Raw genomic sequence first — 17,500 nt, 5'->3', positions numbered from 1 at the left:
CGCGGCCATAAATCAGCGGCACGCGCGCTGTGTACGGAGCATGAATCACGGCCGGGGCTCCGTCCGACTGCAGCCTCTGTGTTTAACAAGCTTCATAAGGAGCCATTGGGCTTTATTATGGCTCTGCCTGACTCCAACAAAAACTGAGCCCGGAGGCCCGGGGACGCGAGTTAAGATGAAAATACTTATTAGAGTACATTACTTCTTGATGTAGATATCGTTTTCCGTGGAGTAACGCCACGGTGCATGGCGCGACATAAATCAGGGGGTTTTCTGAGACTAATAAGACCTGCCGCCATCTATTCATTACTCAGCCCGCAATTTGGGCCATCACTCATTAGTCAGCACGTAATTTGATGATTAACACCACCCAACTCAGCAGGTCTGCGGAGCGCCGGGAACACAAAGGCTACAGCTTCAAGGAGCAAGGTTAGAGGCTGCCTTTGAAAGTGCTTTCCGGAATAATTGGTCACCGTTATCCTCGAGTGCTCGGGCTGCTGGTGTCAACACCCACGGCGGGTCTCGTAAGCGCCGCCGGAAGACTTGCACGTACACTGGATAACGCGCCCGAAAGTTGAGGACCGCAATATGATCTGACATTCCATCATACGTGCCGCAGACAAAGGTCCGCACAGGAATGTGAAGTAAGACATTTTCTTGTTAATAAAGCATTGATCCGACATATTGATTTTACATGACATGGCTTCTGCCGCGATTTTGCCCTCCTTTTCCTTTGCAAACAGTAAAGCTCTTCAGAATGCCTCGGCGTAGGTGACACGGCAAAATTTCTAACTCTCTGTGATGTAAATTCTATATGTGTAAAACCACTTCATAATCAAACCATTAATCATCAGAAGCTGTCAGCGGTGACTTGGGGGACAATTTGTCATGTCTCTGCCTGGCCGGGACAAGGGTGTCAGGCGAAAGTGCAGTGCAGGGAGCAGGGTGGCTGGGCCTCACCCAGCGACTTGGCCCAAAAAAGGATGCGGTGAAGTCTTATGTGTCTTGACTGCGGAACAAAAAAGGTGGCCCACTGTGCATCCCTAACACGCCAGGTTTCTCCTCTCCCCCAGCTAATCGCCATGACTGTTCGACTTAATGAATCGGCCTGATGAAAGGTGATCAGAAAAGATAGATGGGCGGCCGCTATTGATTTCATGCAAATGCCCCGACAGGTGATAGACGCTTTAATGCAAGCTTTCAGAAGCTTTATGACTTGTAATAACCATACACTCTCATTCTGGGGGAGACATTCCCGATGTTTCAGTGGAATTGACATTCTCCTTCTAGGACCCAAAAGATCTTAAAGCAGTAGAAAAAAACACGGGGGTACCGTTCACCTCCCGCTTCAGCCCAAAGAGCGTTTACGTCTTGAGCGCACCGCCAAGAACGAGGTCGGACGTTCGGAAGACGACATGCCATCCTACGACTGTAGGTCTCGCCGTGCTGGACACGGCGAGGGGGGCAGGGGGCGGGCGCCGCTGTTGCGGCTAGAAATCCCACCGGGGGCTCCGCTATGGTAGCCCGACGGATTTACGTGGAAGAATGAGAAGAAGGGGCCCTTGTCTTCAAACTACAGAAGCAGAGACATGTTCTCGGTTCTGGCGGGTGCGGGGGCTTTGATCACTGAGGGTGGGACGGCCCTCCTCTGCGTCTGCGAGAGCGGCTGCCATCCGCGGGGCCGGGCGGCGGCCTTCCGAGGGCCACACCCCACAGAGCCCTCCGCCCCGTGCCAGGCAAGACAAGGAGTCGCCCAGACTTGGCTGGCAAACTCTACAACTGGAGGAGAAAGCAGAAGCCCCTTCGTGCACATCTGATAAATCCTCCGCGTGCGGAGTGTACAAGGAGGGCCCGGCCGAGCCAGGCCACGGCTCTGCACGTCCAGTCACAGAGCACCGAGCCAGGCCAATCAATACCACTTTCCTGTTTTAGAACTGGGTAATTATGAGGGGGAGAGATTGCCTGACCTTTCACCTGCACTGCATTACTTTGCTGATATTAAGATAAATTGCCTGATTTTGGGTAAACATATGCTGCGATTCAAGCTGTCAGCACTGGTTTGCTCAGGGATAATTTGTATTGATCTCCCAGCTTCTGCCCAATTTTGCTTACTGACCTCGTGGATAATTAGAGAAGGAGCCTTGGGTGAGCTCAAGTCGGGACGAAGAAGAAATATGAAGAAGAATAAAGCAAATTTGTTTTATGTTAATATTTGTAGGTCCTCCTCCGGCCCTCACATCTGTCAGCATCAGGAGAGCCGTAAATTAATGGACTTGGTTCCTGAGCAGTTTATTCCCAGGAATTATTTAGCAGCGTGCTTAGTCTCTGAACATGTGTCACTGGGTTAAATTAATTTAAACTCTGCCTTAAACACAACAAAAACAAATGTTATTTTTTGCTGAAGGGGGAAAAACCAAGACATTTCTCAAAATGTATTATAAGCGTGCACCCTTCTGCAGGGATTTCCACCGATCTGCGTCGGAGAGGGTGAGTTTTATAATAAACCGCCCCCCCCCCGCCCCCGCAAAAAAAAAGTAATTAGTGCCCGTTATTTGTTCTGAATTCAAATCTTGCTACGATGGGCCACTACCTATAAAAGAGATGACTGCAGGCACAAAATTATATCATTTAAGATATGTCAGATTATAAGGCTGTTGTATCAAAAGTCATAAAACAAATGTCCCTTGTGAAATATCTCTTTATTAACCGTGCCATAAGATATTAACATTCCTCATTTAGTGGAGGGCCTTTTATCTGTTTCAAATACATTATTCGTCCTCTTAGAGATAAACCGTATTAATATCCATTTGAGTAGGCTACCGTGGCCTAATGCATAGTAATTTTTGTTGGAGAGCTTTTATTTTAGACTAAGAAAATTACACAGCAGTAAAACCTGAATGAACCAGAAGCTGGAGTAGCCGGGAATCACATTCCATTTATGCCAAATGGGGCAGGCAATCAGGCAGCCTGTGAAAGGCCAGATATCCGGCTATCATATGCAGGCCAGCATCCAGCACGGGTCATACAAATAGAGCCTGACACGGCCACATAGACTCAATGAGTCCTACACGCCGGAATAGCCTACAGCTCGGGAAGGATACATATTTAAATATATTTGAGTGTACTGGAGTTAATCTCGTTACTTTACATGCATTAAAGTCATAACAGAAGAAGCATTCTAAATATTTAAGTCATGCCCGTGTACTGGGGGATTAATCATTCCGCAATTGATAAAATTTTAACGGTCTGTGATGTCAGTTCAAGTTGGGATTGCCGGAGCTAATGTGGCAGCAGAAAATGGCATCAGGCTCTGAGCTGCAGCTGCGGCCAGAGCAGCTCCAATCGGCCGGCTGCAATTAGAAACGTACCAATGGGCAAGAGTCAGTGGCACTTTCTTTCTTGTGACATACATAGTTTTAGTTTTCATTCTGATGGCTCAGCCTTCTTTGTCAGCCAACCCTGCCCTGCAGTCTGTGCTGATCTCTAATACCCCAAAACGTATATGAGTATTTTATTAGACTCGAACAGCAAGTCCATTAACATCTAAACGTAATTCAATGAAGCAAGGGGACATCTTCCGGACCTCTGGGTTGATAACACAGAAACAGAATTTCAGATTGGGCAGCGTATGTGTTTGGGGCCAGTGAATGTTTCCTACAAAGAGCCACCTCTCTTAGAAGGAAAACGGCCAAACCGAATGCCTTTAAGTCCGGTTCATCCACTCGACATTTATTAAGCAGCTACTACATGCCTGGGGCTTCACTGTGGGAAACCCGCTCCCCAAGGGCATCAGGGAAAAGCAGCCCCGAGCAGAGCTGACCCCCTGTTCATGCTGCTGCGGCTTCAATGGGCTGCCTGCCCAGGGTGCTGGGATCCCCCCCAACCGCCCCCCAGGCCTGGCTGGAGGTGCCCTGCCTGCAAACAGGGACTGGGTCTGGGGCAGGAAGGAGGGGTCACGGTGACAAGGCTGAATTGTGATGGCAACCTCCCAACCACTCCTGCAGGGGAGACCTGGAGACCAGCCCAGCCAGCGAGCAGGGCCGCCGACTTTAAGTACACCAAGACTAGCTGTTCTTACAGTTGTGTTTTTAAAACAGTGTCCTTAGTGCACAAGGGGGACAGTCACAGGTAGGAAACTAGCCACTTTTAGCATCGCCTCTGCGCTGCTTAAACCGAAGCCCAGCGAGCAAAGAAAGATACAAGAAGTTTCAGGTTTAGCACAAATTCTCCTTCTGCCTGAAAAACCTGCTACAACAATAAAAACAGGAAGACATTCATTTGCTTCATTCCAGCTGCTGGTTGCAGCTATTAAATGAGTTCCAGTTTCATTTCAATAATGATCATCTTCCTGTAACTTCCCAATCATGCATTTGTCATAATGCAGTAATTTTCTAGCTACAAACAGATCCTCGTAATGAGGCAGTTTTTCACATTAGCAACATAACTACATAATAAGAACATCTGCAGTTCCTTTTCCGAGGGACAAGAACGCACTTCAATTAAAGCAATGGGGATTGTTAAATAAGATATAGTATATTTTACTAACAGGGATACCCAGACCCTGCCCCGACAGGCTGCAACCCTTCAGTGTGCCTGAATGAACACAGGTTGTAATGTGTAAAAATTAAATAAAGTAAAATTAAATTGCTCAATACAAAGACATCCCTCTAGAGGGTGTTAGTGATTTCAGTGACAAAGTGCTATTTGCTGACAAGTAGTTTACACATTAACCAGCTGAATCCAAGGGGGAAAAATGCCAATAGCAATTATATCACCTTGAGGTTATTAAATGTCCCACTGATAAGTAACTAGGTGAACTTGACCAGGTGATAAAGACTGCTGTGAGCAAATGATTGTGCACTGAAGAATGTTTCTCTGTCCTGCTGTTTCTCCAGATAGCTTTCCTTTCAAAAATGACTGTATGAAAAGTTACATTAAAAATGCGTGGCCGCAGAAGACAAAACTGGTATTTAGCTCCCGCGCACCTCGCCCCGCCGGAGCACCGCCATCGCTCCACCTCTAAGACATGACACCCGGGCTGCGAACGCCTGGCTTTCGGTTTTTGTTTTGTTTTGTTTTCTCCTCCCTTTTTTAGGCTTTCAAATGATGCTAAGTTCTCCACTTTATCATCAACTGTCCCCTCCAAGTGCATTTCATCTATAAGAAATTCAGATGCTCAGGAAATTAAAATTTCAAAGATCTGCTGCAAAAAAAAAAATCAATGGGGCGAGATCAATGCTCATAGAAATTTCATGAACTTTGAACTGGTCCAGGCCTGATGAGGAGAGGTGGCTGGAGTTCCAGGCGGCTGGCGGCTCCTTGTGCGGCCGCCCGAGAGCGGGCCGTGCAGCCGAGAGGAGGGCCACGTCGGAGATAGGTTTCTGCTTTCATATTTTGTCCGACAAAAAAATTAATTTTTAGTCTATTTCAGTAACAAGCAAAGATAGAAAGAGAGCAGCCGGCCTCCGCAACGCGCCCGCAACACCCCACTTCGTAAGAGCACCTCTCGCTCTGCACATTAACGCGGCCACGAAATGAAATCGGTTCCCTTAGCAGCCGATTGCAGGTGCAAATTAATATTGTAAAATGAAGATCGATACATGGACAGGGCCAAATCAATAGCGGCTAAATTATTGCTGCATTTTCCTCCTCATTCAAGATGAGTTGTGTTTTCCTCTCAAAGTCAATACTTTGCAGCTTTTCTCATTAATTTCTCAATAAATTCGGCAATGAATTTCAATCACAGAACTCGGCAGGGTGAGCCAGGCACCGTGCACGGGAAACACAAAGGCCACGGTGGGCCTGCATCACTCACCACGAGGCGCTGCCCCGGAGCCGGCCTGGGCACAGCAGGGACAGACGGGAGGCGCCGGGCACTTTCTCCAACGCCAAGCACCAAGCGGCTCAGCCTAGGTCGCCCGCATCGAAGGGGCGTGGCTTTTCCAGCATCAGACCCACCCCAGGGCAGCGTCGGTTTCACACGGGGGAGCCCCTCCGACCCGCTAAGCCGAGGGTACCTCGTGTCACTGAGACTTCTGAGGATGGGAGAAGCGCCACGCTTGACTTCTAATTGTAAGTCAGGCACCGCCTCGGCCTCACGGGGAGGACTCTGGTATTCACACGCCCGGCCCGGCGCACAGGGACCTGCGCCATTCACCGCCGCCTGGCAGCGGACGGCGGCATTGTGATGTGACACTAGACTCAGAAAAGGGGACAGCACGTCTTCCTTGTTCCCAAAATAATACCCTTGCCGACAACTGCTGGATTGCGTTCAAACAATGCTGTTTACATACCTCGAAGAATGCGCCAGATTACGGCTTTTTATAGTCACGTTCAAACGACGCCTACGGAGCCCAGGCCGGCAGCTGAGGAAAACCAAAGCACGCGGCGTCGGGTGCTCCCACTCCTCCAAGGGCTCGGCCCCCGGCGACAGGGACCCCCGAGACACGCTCCCCAGGGAGGCAGGGGAGGGGCACTGGCCACCCTGCAACCCTCCCCTCCCCCACCCCGGCTGTTCCAGCCAAGGTAGCCCCTTTCCTCCACGTGTAAAAGAGTCTGAACAAAAGGGAGGGAGAAGGTGGCCAATAAAAATCATCCTCGACAGAACGAAGAGCACAAACTACCCAGACGTCACCCTTCTTTTAAGAAAGAAAAATCAAGCGTGCCTGTGCTGTCGACCCTCTTAGAGATTTTGAGCCGGGAGGGGTAAAACCCAAGTGGGCAACAAAGCGCTCTGTGGGGAACCATGCGGGCAGCGGGTCGGCACACTTGAAACCCGCGTAAGATCTCCGTACAGAGATAAGCCGAGAGAGGAGCTCTGGAAGTTCACCCCCTCCCAAGGCTGGAGGTGGTCCTGCTCTGGGAAGACCCCTCCCTCCCGTGTGCCTGAGGCAACCAGCCCCCGGGGCACACGTCCCAGGCCATCCGATCACATGCTCCTCCCGGAAGGTGCGGCCGTCACCCTGTGTCACAGCACCTGCCCTGCTCAGCGCAGGGCGCACAGTAGGTGCTCCACAGTAACGAGTAAGGACCATGAGGACCCACAGGGCTTCTGGAAAATTCTAAGCCAATGGAGAAGGTATACTTCACTTCTGACTTGGAGAAGTCATGGGAACATGACGTTTCCCATATATCCATGCGAGAACTGGTTCACCAATGTTTCCCAGCAGCATCACTTGTCTCACAGTCGGCCCTCTGCATCCGCCAGTCCCACATCCTCAGATTCAACCAACCGCAGCCCTGACCTCGGCTACGAAGGACCACACTGTAAGGGACACGAGCATCCACAGATTTGGTCCTGGAACCAATCCCCGGTGGATCCTGAGAAGCGACTGTACCAAGGCTCCACCGACAGATGAATGGATAAAACGTGGTCTCTGTGTACAAGGGAAGACCCTTCAGGCACACAGAGGAAGGAAGCACTGATCACGCCTCCACCCGGGAGAAACGTGAGTGGACGAAGCTGGTCACAAAGGACCCCGTACTGTATGATTCCGTGCACGGGAAATGTCCAGCGGGGCAAATGCATAGATACAGGAAGTAGATTCGTAGCTGCCTGGCGGGGGGGCGGGGGGACTGCTGACGGGTGCGGGGCTCCTTTTTGTGTAATGAACTGTTCTTGACTTAGCTTAGTGGTTGCACAGCTCTGTGACTGTACTGAAAACCCCTTAATTGTATACTTCGGGTGAATTTTAGGCTGTGTGAATTGTATCTGAATAAAGAACAAAATTTTTTAAGTGAAAGTAACACCCCGACCTAGATTAGAATGCATGTACCAGCTGTGCCTATACCGAGGGGAAGGCCTCTCGTGGCCTGAATACTGGCCGCGGGGCGTCTGGCGTCTGCGTAAAAGAACGGAGGCCGGAACTGGGGTGAGCAGGCCCCCAGCTGTGAGGGGTGGAGCGGATGGCCGAGGAAGAGGCCCCCCAGTCCAGGGGAAAAGCTGGCCCTCCTCAATCCCCACGGAGGCGTTTGTAACCCCTGGTTTTTCAAGGTGAACAAAGAGGAAAAGCAACGTTCTAAGGCAGAGCCTTTAAAGACATCGCCAAGATTAACGTAAATGTTGAAATCACAAAACAGAGTCCTCAAACACAGGATCCTGGATTACGTCTCTGAAGTAAAACAGTCCCGCCTGATGCGCTCCCTCCATCTCCTCCACCCGTGGCGCAGGCTCTGCCCTCTGCCTGCGGACCCCCGACCTTGCCGCCGACGTGCGGGGGCGCAGCCCGCCAGCCCCGGCCCCCCGTCTCTGGAGGGGCGCTCCGCCCACAGACCCCACAGGGCCACGGCTGCCTCTCTCCTCGGAGACCCGAACAGCTCTCGGGACTGTTTCATTACGGTCTCTTCTCTTTTTCGTTCCCATCAGGCTCTGAGTCAGCTGGATCGGGCGCCCAGAACCAGGCATGGGGCTGCCAGGGTGAAGCCAGCCTGGGGCCCCGCGAGGAACCCACCGCGAGGAACCCACCGCGAGCGCACCCACGAGACGCAGCTGCCTTCCCGCCTTCTCTGCATCACGTGCAGAGTACCAGGCCCAGGTGGGCCTCGGGGACACACTGAACGCCGGACACCACGGGTAAATTCCAAGTCACGTCGACACGAAGCCTCAGCATCCCACCCTGGACGCTACGCTCGCCTTAAAGATCATTACTGTCGGCGGGTGTTCTCTGAGCGCAGAGGAAAGAAGGCACCAGATGGGCACGGCGTCAGGGGTGCTTAAGAAGAGGCAGGTGGCTGGCAGGTGGGCCCCCTGGTGCCACGACAGAGCGCACGCGGCCTGGGCCGGTCGCCAGGGTGTGAGGAGGGACCGTTGGCAGGTGGCTCGCGGGCAGGGCACGTGAGGCTGCGGCCCCAGCACCTCGCACACGTGTGGCTCACCTCCGTGGTGGTAAAATGGGTCAACTTTGGAAACGACCTCCATTGTAACCGACAAGCACACAGGCAAACGGAGCCGTCTTCAGCTTGGGGTGCACAGTGGCCGGATGCCCTGAGAGGCACCGAGGCCCTGCTGTAAAAGTACCCGAGGAACAGCAGCCCCAGGGCGGGCTTGGCGCTCGTTCATCCCGAAGGGCCCTGGGGACGTGCTCACAAGGAATGGCGCCGGGCTGGTCTTCACCAGCGGGGTGGAAGTGATTATGGGGCTAAAGCGTCTGGCCGATCCCAGCACCAGACACACGGATCCTGAGAAGGGGCAGGAGCGCCACATCGCCGGCCCCACCCCCTCCCATCCCCAGGCCGAGGCCTGAAGGGCCACGGGGAGTCCCCGGCAAGGGCCTTCTCCTGGGAGGATGAAAAGACGGGGAAGAAATCTGGCAGAATCCCCTCTACACCCCGCCGCCCAGATGCCCTGACTCTGGTCCCCAGATGCTCCGGGTGGGAGAGGGTCAGGCCGGTAGAAGGCTGGGCCGACCCTGCAGAGCTCACCTTGTCAGGCGGGAGGATTCCCATGCGTGGAGGGCGTAAGAAGGGCTGTCACGAGGGCAGGAAGGGTGGCGTCTGGAAGGCGGATGACGGACCCACTGCCAGGCTGCACCTTTGAGAAACTTCCCCCAAAGATGATTTACACCGACAGGTACAGAGATCTGCAGCGGCCTACTGTCCCGATGGGAGGTTCTGTATTTAAAATTTAACATGCTCTGTAACGCGTCTTCTACTAGAGCACGGGCGCCAGCCACAGGCACCCGGGTCCCGCGTGGAACCAAGTTATTCAGATGCTCGTTAGGCGCATTTGAAAACTTCGATGTATTTATTTTGGGGGGCGTAGCAAACAGTTCACGTCCCCGACGAAGAGGCTCTCATCTTTCGTTGTTTTATTGAAAAACCATTCTAAGAAAGTTCGAATGACTCAAGTTTGCATTTTCTGTAATGAATTAAGAAGGCCCAACTGATTCAAATGATAGTTTTTTAAATGGACTTTTTCTCGGGTTCAGCCTTTAGGATCCAAGCCTCAGCCAACAGCCTAAAGACCTTCGAAAACAAACGTTTCAAATGAAAACACGAGCAGCCCCTGGACCCCAGGGGCGTCCCCATCCCGGCTCGCACAGCCCCCGAGAGCAAACCCCACTCACCCCGTCCGCCTCCCGCCTGGGCCATGGCCTCGCGCGCGGCCAAAGGGACGCGGTGGAGGAGGCCTGTGGCTTCCGGCTGCAGGCAGCCAGGAAGAGAACAAGAGGCATCGCCCCTGTTTCTACTCTTCCAGGGCCACGGCGGGCGGGGCCTATTTCTTCTCCTCTTCGGCAACAGAAGGCTCACACGCTCCCTCGGTGGCCTCTCCGCTGAAACGGTGGTTCTGATGCTTTCCCTGGTCTTCCTCCTTGAAGCTACGGGACTTTCTCCTGCCAGGGTGACTCGTGGGGTTCTGTTTTTACCCCCTGTCATCGCTGCCTTATTCTGCACTTCCGTTGATGCTGTTCACTCTTGTTGTGCTTTTAAGGGGTCCCTCCATCTCCCTGCCACCCCACATCCTGTCCCAGAAGCCGGGCAGGCACCCTGACCGGCCAGAGACGCCAAATAAAACCCCGGACATGGCCCAGTCCCATCCCGCGACGCGTTCCCGCGGCCTCCCGGGTGGGGGGAGGTTGGCGGGCCTGCGTCCCCGCACCCACTGAGGGAAACCCGTGACCCTTTTGTCCTTTGGGGAAGACAAATGGTTGTCTCCTCTCTGCTGCGTTCTGTCAGGTTCGGTGCCGAGAGTCAATACCTTCACCTTGATGCGGAAATTTCATGATTTATCAGCCGGTTCTCCTCCCGGGTGAGCGCAGCCCCACCGAGCACAGCCATCGGGCCGCGGGAAGAGCGGCCTGTGGTCACAGCCCTTGGAAAACAACCAAAGCCCCTCCGATGACAGACAAATGTGTCTTGTTAGCAGCTGCCCAAAAGCGCTTGACTTGTACTAATAACAAAAAGGCCACGCTGGTCACCGTGGGTCCAAAGACGAAGCACCCTGTCACCAGCCTGGTTGGGAAATTAGCAAATAATGTTCTTTTCCTTGATAAATGGGTGACAGCTCCCTCTCACCAATCATTTCTAACATTTTGATGCATGCCTACGATCCCACTGGAGGAGCAGAAAAGTTTACTGGCCCTCAATTTTCAGATGATGAATGGAACCCCTCTAAATGTGCGATTTCTGTGTGAGGTATAGTTCATTTTAAGCAATTCTAGTAAATGGGTGTCACTGATTAGGACAAATAGTCTACTTGTGCAATAGCACAAGCGGTGTGTCTCATTCTCCCGGCCTCCTTCGAGACAGGAGAGGAAGGAAGCAGCAGGGACCCCGGGAGCCCTCACCGCCCCACCCTTTAGAGGGACTCGGGACTGGATCTGTGCCCCCAGTGCCCACTCAGCAAGCTGGCAGATTCACTGATCGTCATTTGGTCTAATGCTGGGACCGCACTAATGCAGAGGACACCGGCAGCGTGGGGGGGGGGGCACGCCCTCCCTTCCTCTGTGGCCCTAAGGAGCCCCGCCAATGACCCCAAAGATGACCAGCTGGTCTCCACGCCCAGGTCTGCACACCATCCCAGCCAGTGGGGAGAAATTCGCCCTCTGCCCCCAACACGTAACCAAGGACAAGCCAACGTGGGCGGGGCGGGAGGAGAAACCGCGTTGGAGTCGCGCGTCATCTGAGTGCCATCCCAGCTCTCCGGTTCCGGACGGGCCCAGAGGCGGCCTGAGCTCAGCACGTTCTTCCACAGAACTAACCTCACATGAAAGCAAGGCTGTCTATCCTCCAGGGGACCGCGGACTTCCACTGACACCATCCAACTGGCGAGCTGGGACCAGTGGAAGCCCTGTGCCTGCGGGACGCCCGCAGCAGCCGGGAACGCACAGCTAGCAGCCGGAGCCGCCGGGCCTCACTGGTCGGGACAGGGAGCCCAGGAGTCACAGACTCCTGAACCCCAAACTCGAACCCGGAATGAAAGTATCTCCGCGGTTAAGAACTTATGATCGAAATAATCGGCCGGTTTACGTTGAAGGGGAAGGCATTAGCATTTAGTTTAGCGAAGTAGAAACAGTATGATTTGTGGAAGGCAATTAGGAATCATTTGCTCCGTGGATACAAGTAATTTGTTTGAAGAGCGCTGGCCTGGGAGAGAGCTAGCTGGAGCCGGCTGTGGTCGAGGGTGCCACTGCCTCTACTGTGTGTCACCGTGCTGCGGACAGAATCACATCTGGACACTCACAAAAGAGCTTTAAAACACTTCAGGAACGCCGGCGCCCTTCCAGGGGTGAGGTGAAGTGTGGGTTAGGTGGCAGAAGGCTGCGAGAGGATACGATGGCCCCGAGCGAGCCCACAGACACCCCCCTTGGTGCGGGGCAGCTCCCGAGGACAGGCGGTCACCTCCTTGACATGTCGCCAGGCACAACGGGATTTAAAAAAAACAAACAAACCAACCATAAACGCTGTATCGGGAAGAACACAAACTGTTAGCAGCTACTGGTTGAGTAATGATTCCATGACTGAAATTGAATGCACGTCTTCGTGCAGAAAATGACCATTTTTATGTCCCCACGTAGTCAATGCTTTGCAGACCTAAGACCGGCCCCAGCTCTGTCCGTGCCGCTCTGGGCCTGGGCACCATCGCTGCCAGCATCTTGTTTAGTAACTGGGTTGGCTGGGCCCGGGGCAGACAGCATGTTGATTCCTGGTAACTGGTGATATAATTCCTTTAATTGAGCAAAAGAAATCTCTAAACTGAGGGTGGGTCAACCACACGTTTGGGTGCAAGAGGTCAACAGGAAGAGCCCCTTGGCTGCGTCGTGCTGTCCCGCAGAGCCACGCTGGGACTCAGGCCACCACCGAGCAGCTCCAGTTTTTTTGTGTAATAGGAAAACCCTTCTGCCAAATGGACGTGTTAGGAAATCAGGGACACTCGCACCTGTGCGTGAACACCTCACACTTGGAATACGGTCTGTAAAAGCAGTTTTCGCTCAAACGTAATTTCAATTAGAAGCATACAAATTCCAATTTGTCTTAATCAAGTAACACCGCAATGCTTACATGATAATTAAAAACTAATTTCTTTTATTGCTCTTAACAATTTGACGTCTTTCTACTGGTGAAATTACGAATGTGGAACTGTTCAATCTGCCCATACCACTGAGTTCCTCAGGCAGGATGTCCCGGGACTATTCTGATTATTATTAAACAAGCAAATGATACACTATTAGACAAATATTAAAACAAGCGTTACACTCAGTTATTAATGTGCACTGTTCACTTTTAAATGCAGCAAATATCTCGTTAATTTAATTTTAGGCGCCCACCCGTTCATATTGCGTTTTACGGTCTAGAAGGCAATTTACTATTAACTAGCAATTACATACAGGGCGATTGTTAATTCTGCTCCTAAGTGCTAGCCGCTTGAAAACTGTTCTCTCTCTCTAATTTCTGACCTTCTTACAACAGGGGTGAGGCACGCTGGGAATACAAAGGACTAGTACGGAAGAGCTGGACATGTCATTGTGACTCCTCCTTTTAATTCACCGTGCTAATCAACTGCACTGCCGCTGCTTCCCAAGGTAACTGTGTCTTTACAGTAGTTGAAAGCAGCAGGCACAGGGGCCTGGATGGATGGGCTTGGCCTGCCCCCGCTGCCTACGCCCGCTCTGGGTTGACTAATCGGGTCTGGTTCTGAAGCATCGGGTGCTTCTCAGATCGCTGTAAACAGATCACTTAGGCCTAGGCCTTTGGCTGGGGGCAGGGGGAGGGGCCCTCCTCAGCACTCTGGTTCCCCATCCCCAGGCCTGGCGGCCTCACCCCGAGGGTTCAGTGTGACGGTGTCCGCGCAGCCTCCAGGCCCGGGGATGCTGATGGGAGCCAGATGCCCAGGGGACGGGGCCCTCCCCGCAGGGGCTGCGCCCGTGTCCTGCCTCCAGAAGGGCTGGCTCAGCTTTCAGAGGGAGAGCAATTCCCAGTGATTGCTTCTCTGTCCCATCAATTTCAGGGCAATGCAAATCAGACAGAAGCTTCCAGGTCAGACAGGTTATGACCCCACCTTTCCTCTGCTCTCTGGGAGTGTAGGCCCCCGTATCCCTTACGTGCGTTTGAAATGTATATTCCCGTTAATGATGGGGGTGTGGGGGAAGGCTGTAAATTAGCCCCCGCGGAGAGGCCAAGCTCACTGAATGGCTTCATTGAAAGGCCCATTCGTGGGAGAACTCCTGATGGAGGAAACCCCATAGCCTTGGGCAACCGGGACCCTGAACTTGGGGTCTGAGAAGCCCCTTCAGCAGGGAGGGGTCACGGCGTCGGCTGCAGAAATGGAAGATGGGCGTCGGGACGCGGGTGTCACTGGAACAGACTCGGGGACACCCGCTGCCCTGCAGCCACGAGGCCTCCGGCCAAGGAAAGCGTCCTGCCCGGCCGAGGGCAGCGGGCTACAGAGAGCACTGCCCCACCGCGGCCCCGGAGAGGCAGGCCCTCGGCCACGGGACACCCACTGGCGGCGACGGGCGGCCCTCTGCCCTCGCGCCTCCCCCTCCAGCCGCACCCGCGTCCGCCGCGATGCTCAGCATGGGGCCCTTTCCTGCCATGCGGGCCACCGTCCTCAGTGGCCAACGGTGGGGTGAAGAACCAGACCTTCCTGCTACTGTGTCTCCTCTCAGAAAGAGTCGCTGCTGCTGACGACGGCCCGCCAACCTCAGCACCAAAAGCCCGCGCGCGGGTCAAGAACCGGATGTCAGGGGCAGGGCCGGAGGCGCCCGCGGGGGAGCGGCCAGGAGACCAGAGAGGCTGACAGGGACAGCCGACTCCCCGTCCATCTGGGGCAGAGCCATCGGTCCCACCACGTACGGACGTGCTCACCGGGTGCCTGACCCAACCTGGCGCCCACGGGGCACGTGGCAGCGTGGAGCCCACACGTGGTGTGGCTCCCAGCCGCCCAGCTCATAAACATCCCCTCCTCCGAGGAACCCAGACCCGACGGGAGCCCAGGTCACACACGGCACCGAGGAGAAAGCGGGACTCGGGGGTCCCCCCAGGTCCCTGGGCCACACCGGGCGGAGCCGAGCGGGGCGCCCAGGACCCCACGGCCTGAGTTCACAGCCAGAGCCGGACGGGCGCCCACAGGCCGGCAGGGGCGCTGCAGAGACGGCCCAGCGCTGCGGGGAGCCTGGCCCCCACCTCCCGGGACCTGGCGGCCGCGGCGGCCGCGGGCGCGAGCGCTCACAAGCACCCCAACTACACAGCCCGCTTCCGCGCGGCGGTTATTTAACACGTGGAGGCCGCACCCGCAGGAGGCGCCGCCCTCCCTCCATCTCGCCTCCCGGGCTCACCAGGAGGCGAGCTGGTCCCACGGGAGGAAACGGCCCTTAGCACAGGCAGGGAACCTCTCTCCCCTCCTGACCACGTGAGGGCCGCTGGGGGCTGGAGAGGAGGCGGCCTCCCCCCATCAAGGACCCCGGTGTCACTGGCAGCCCTGGCTGCTGAGGGTGTGGGTGCCTCTGGGGACAGCAGCCCTGGCTCTCTGCAAGGACCCGAGCCAGGCACGGCCTGGGAGTGACACAGGGCCTGCAGGAAAGTGGTCACTGGAAGAATTTACATTTTGCATCTCACGCTTCCTGACGGGGGTGAGTTACCCCTCCTCCCTCCCCCAACGTGGAAGGGACCTCGTCTCTACCCTGTCACCCACCCACTGGACAGAGGAGAAGCCTGCATCCCAGGGGGAGGCCAGACCTGCCCCGGGCATCCTGCAGCAGGTGACAGCACGTGGACAGAGCCCCCGGCTCCCAGCCAGGCTCCCGCAAGGACCTCCACCCGCCGCCCTGACCACACGAGCACTTGGAGACCATGCTGTCCAAGAACAAGCCCCCGTCCCCTCCGCCCTCGTGGGGCTCAGCGGGTGCCGGCCACCCCCAGAAACACGTCTCAGAGGTTACAGCTTCTGCAGGTGGCAGGACTAGGGGTCCCCATGCAGACAAGCCGTATGGTCATTTACGGCCTTTCTCAGTAGCAACCTCAGACGCACGGTGTCCTCCAAGCAGCCTGTGGGCAAAGCCCTGCAGCAGACGACTCTCAGCAGACGTGACCCTTTCTGGTGACGTCAGTGTGTCCGAGACCCTCCCAGAATACGGACCCCCTTGAAGCAGCAGTGCGGTGTGGGGCTTGAGGCCCCAGGCCCAGGGCAGAGACCTGCTCCCATCTACAGGGTGCGTGTGACCTTGGGTACGCAGCCTAACCTCTGGGACCTCGCGGGGCAGCCACCCGATGGAAGCAGGGGGACTGTGGTTACTGACAGCTCCCACCACCTTGCTTTGCAGGCGAGAAGGGAAGCTCCACGGATGGGGGGAGGGGCCCAGGTCACCTGGCCCGAGCTGGCTGCACCTGTCCATAGCGTCACACCATGTGGAAGAAGGTGTAGACACCGCCCCTAACTACACCAAGCGGTGGGCCATGGAGGGATCGCCCATCCTCACTGCAGAACCCATGCAGGGGGCCCCCGGGGGCCGAGAGGCCCTCCTTGGGAGGAAGCATCTACCGATTCACCACGAAAGTTGGAAACGTGAACTCACCGGTGTAGACAAAGCGCCCAGGAGCACCTTTACAGAACTGCTTGGATTTGTAGGACAGGGTGACTTCCACGACTCCAGGAATGTGCCTCGGTGGGGTCTGGACTCGGATGGCGTGGGGAGTGATCAGCTATAAAAACCACACAGGGAAGAGGCTTTCAGCGGCACTGGGTGTAAGAGGCGGACACTTGCCAGTTGGATATAATTACCAAAATGAGCAAAAATTGGACCATCGTCTTGGAATGTTCCCTCCTAGCTGTCACCCAGAGACTCAGGACCTACAGTTGTGCTTTCAGAAAAATATCTGCAAATGATCCCGGTTTCAGTTTGCAGGAAAGGCCACAGGGCATCATTCATATGAAAATCACCACCATATGTCTCCTTAAACCTGCTTCTAGTAATTCTAGCACTAATTGTTCCAGGGCACTCAGGGACCTCCGACGCCAGGCTTGAAACCCCAGGGCTGTGGGGCAGCGGTCTGCACCCGCCCACCGGAGAAGCCCCTGCCACGGGCGGACCGTCGGTTTCAGGGGATCTGGCGACAGAATGCACCGTCGACAGCACGTCCGACGGCCCACGGACAAAGTCACGGCCGGACGCGCACCGATCTCGCGGGCTTACCTCGCTCCATACCAACATAGTCCCGAACACGACTTGCAGCCCATCGAAGAAGTTGTCTCCGATGATGATCACAGTCGCTCCCCCCGTGGTCCAGCCTTCACTGGGGCTGATGGCCTTGATGCACGGAGTGGCTGCCCGCACAAGACAGAGAACGCAGACCTCAGAGCCTGCCACGCTGCCGCCACGCTGCCCGCCTCCAGCCACGCTGGGCGGGGCTGGAGAGAGGCGGCCGCTCCTCCGGGCGGCACGCAAAGGGCAATCGTAGATCAGCACGTTGATGTGTTTAAAGCAAACTCTTAAATGTTTTATAAAGCAAAGGCCAAGCCACGGAATACCAGTGAGTGAGGAGAAAAAATGGCTTGATGTAGCAA

The 17,500-nt window shown here is 55.0% G+C and overlaps 1 protein-coding gene across 17 annotated transcripts in view; it reads right to left on the bottom strand.

Annotated features, from left to right (window-relative positions):
- The window catches only part of EBF3 (EBF transcription factor 3), a 117,641-nt gene that overhangs the window by 13,478 nt on the left and 86,663 nt on the right, over nt 1-17,500 (bottom strand). For all 17 annotated transcript variants that reach the window (XM_073793799.1, XM_033842499.2, XM_033842503.2 and 14 more), the window contains exons 9-10: nt 17,130-17,260; nt 16,512-16,638 (exon numbers count right to left, since the gene is read on the bottom strand). In XM_073793799.1, coding sequence (XP_073649900.1) covers nt 16,512-16,638; nt 17,130-17,260 — 258 coding nt within the window. The remainder of the gene's footprint in view (nt 1-16,511; nt 16,639-17,129; nt 17,261-17,500) is intronic.

Source organism: Tursiops truncatus, chromosome 16 (genome assembly GCF_011762595.2).
Source record: "Tursiops truncatus isolate mTurTru1 chromosome 16, mTurTru1.mat.Y, whole genome shotgun sequence".
Taxonomy (NCBI): Eukaryota; Metazoa; Chordata; class Mammalia; order Artiodactyla; family Delphinidae; genus Tursiops; species Tursiops truncatus.
Note: the sequence above shows the minus strand (reverse complement) of the source record. Positions and strands in the feature narration are given on the sequence as shown.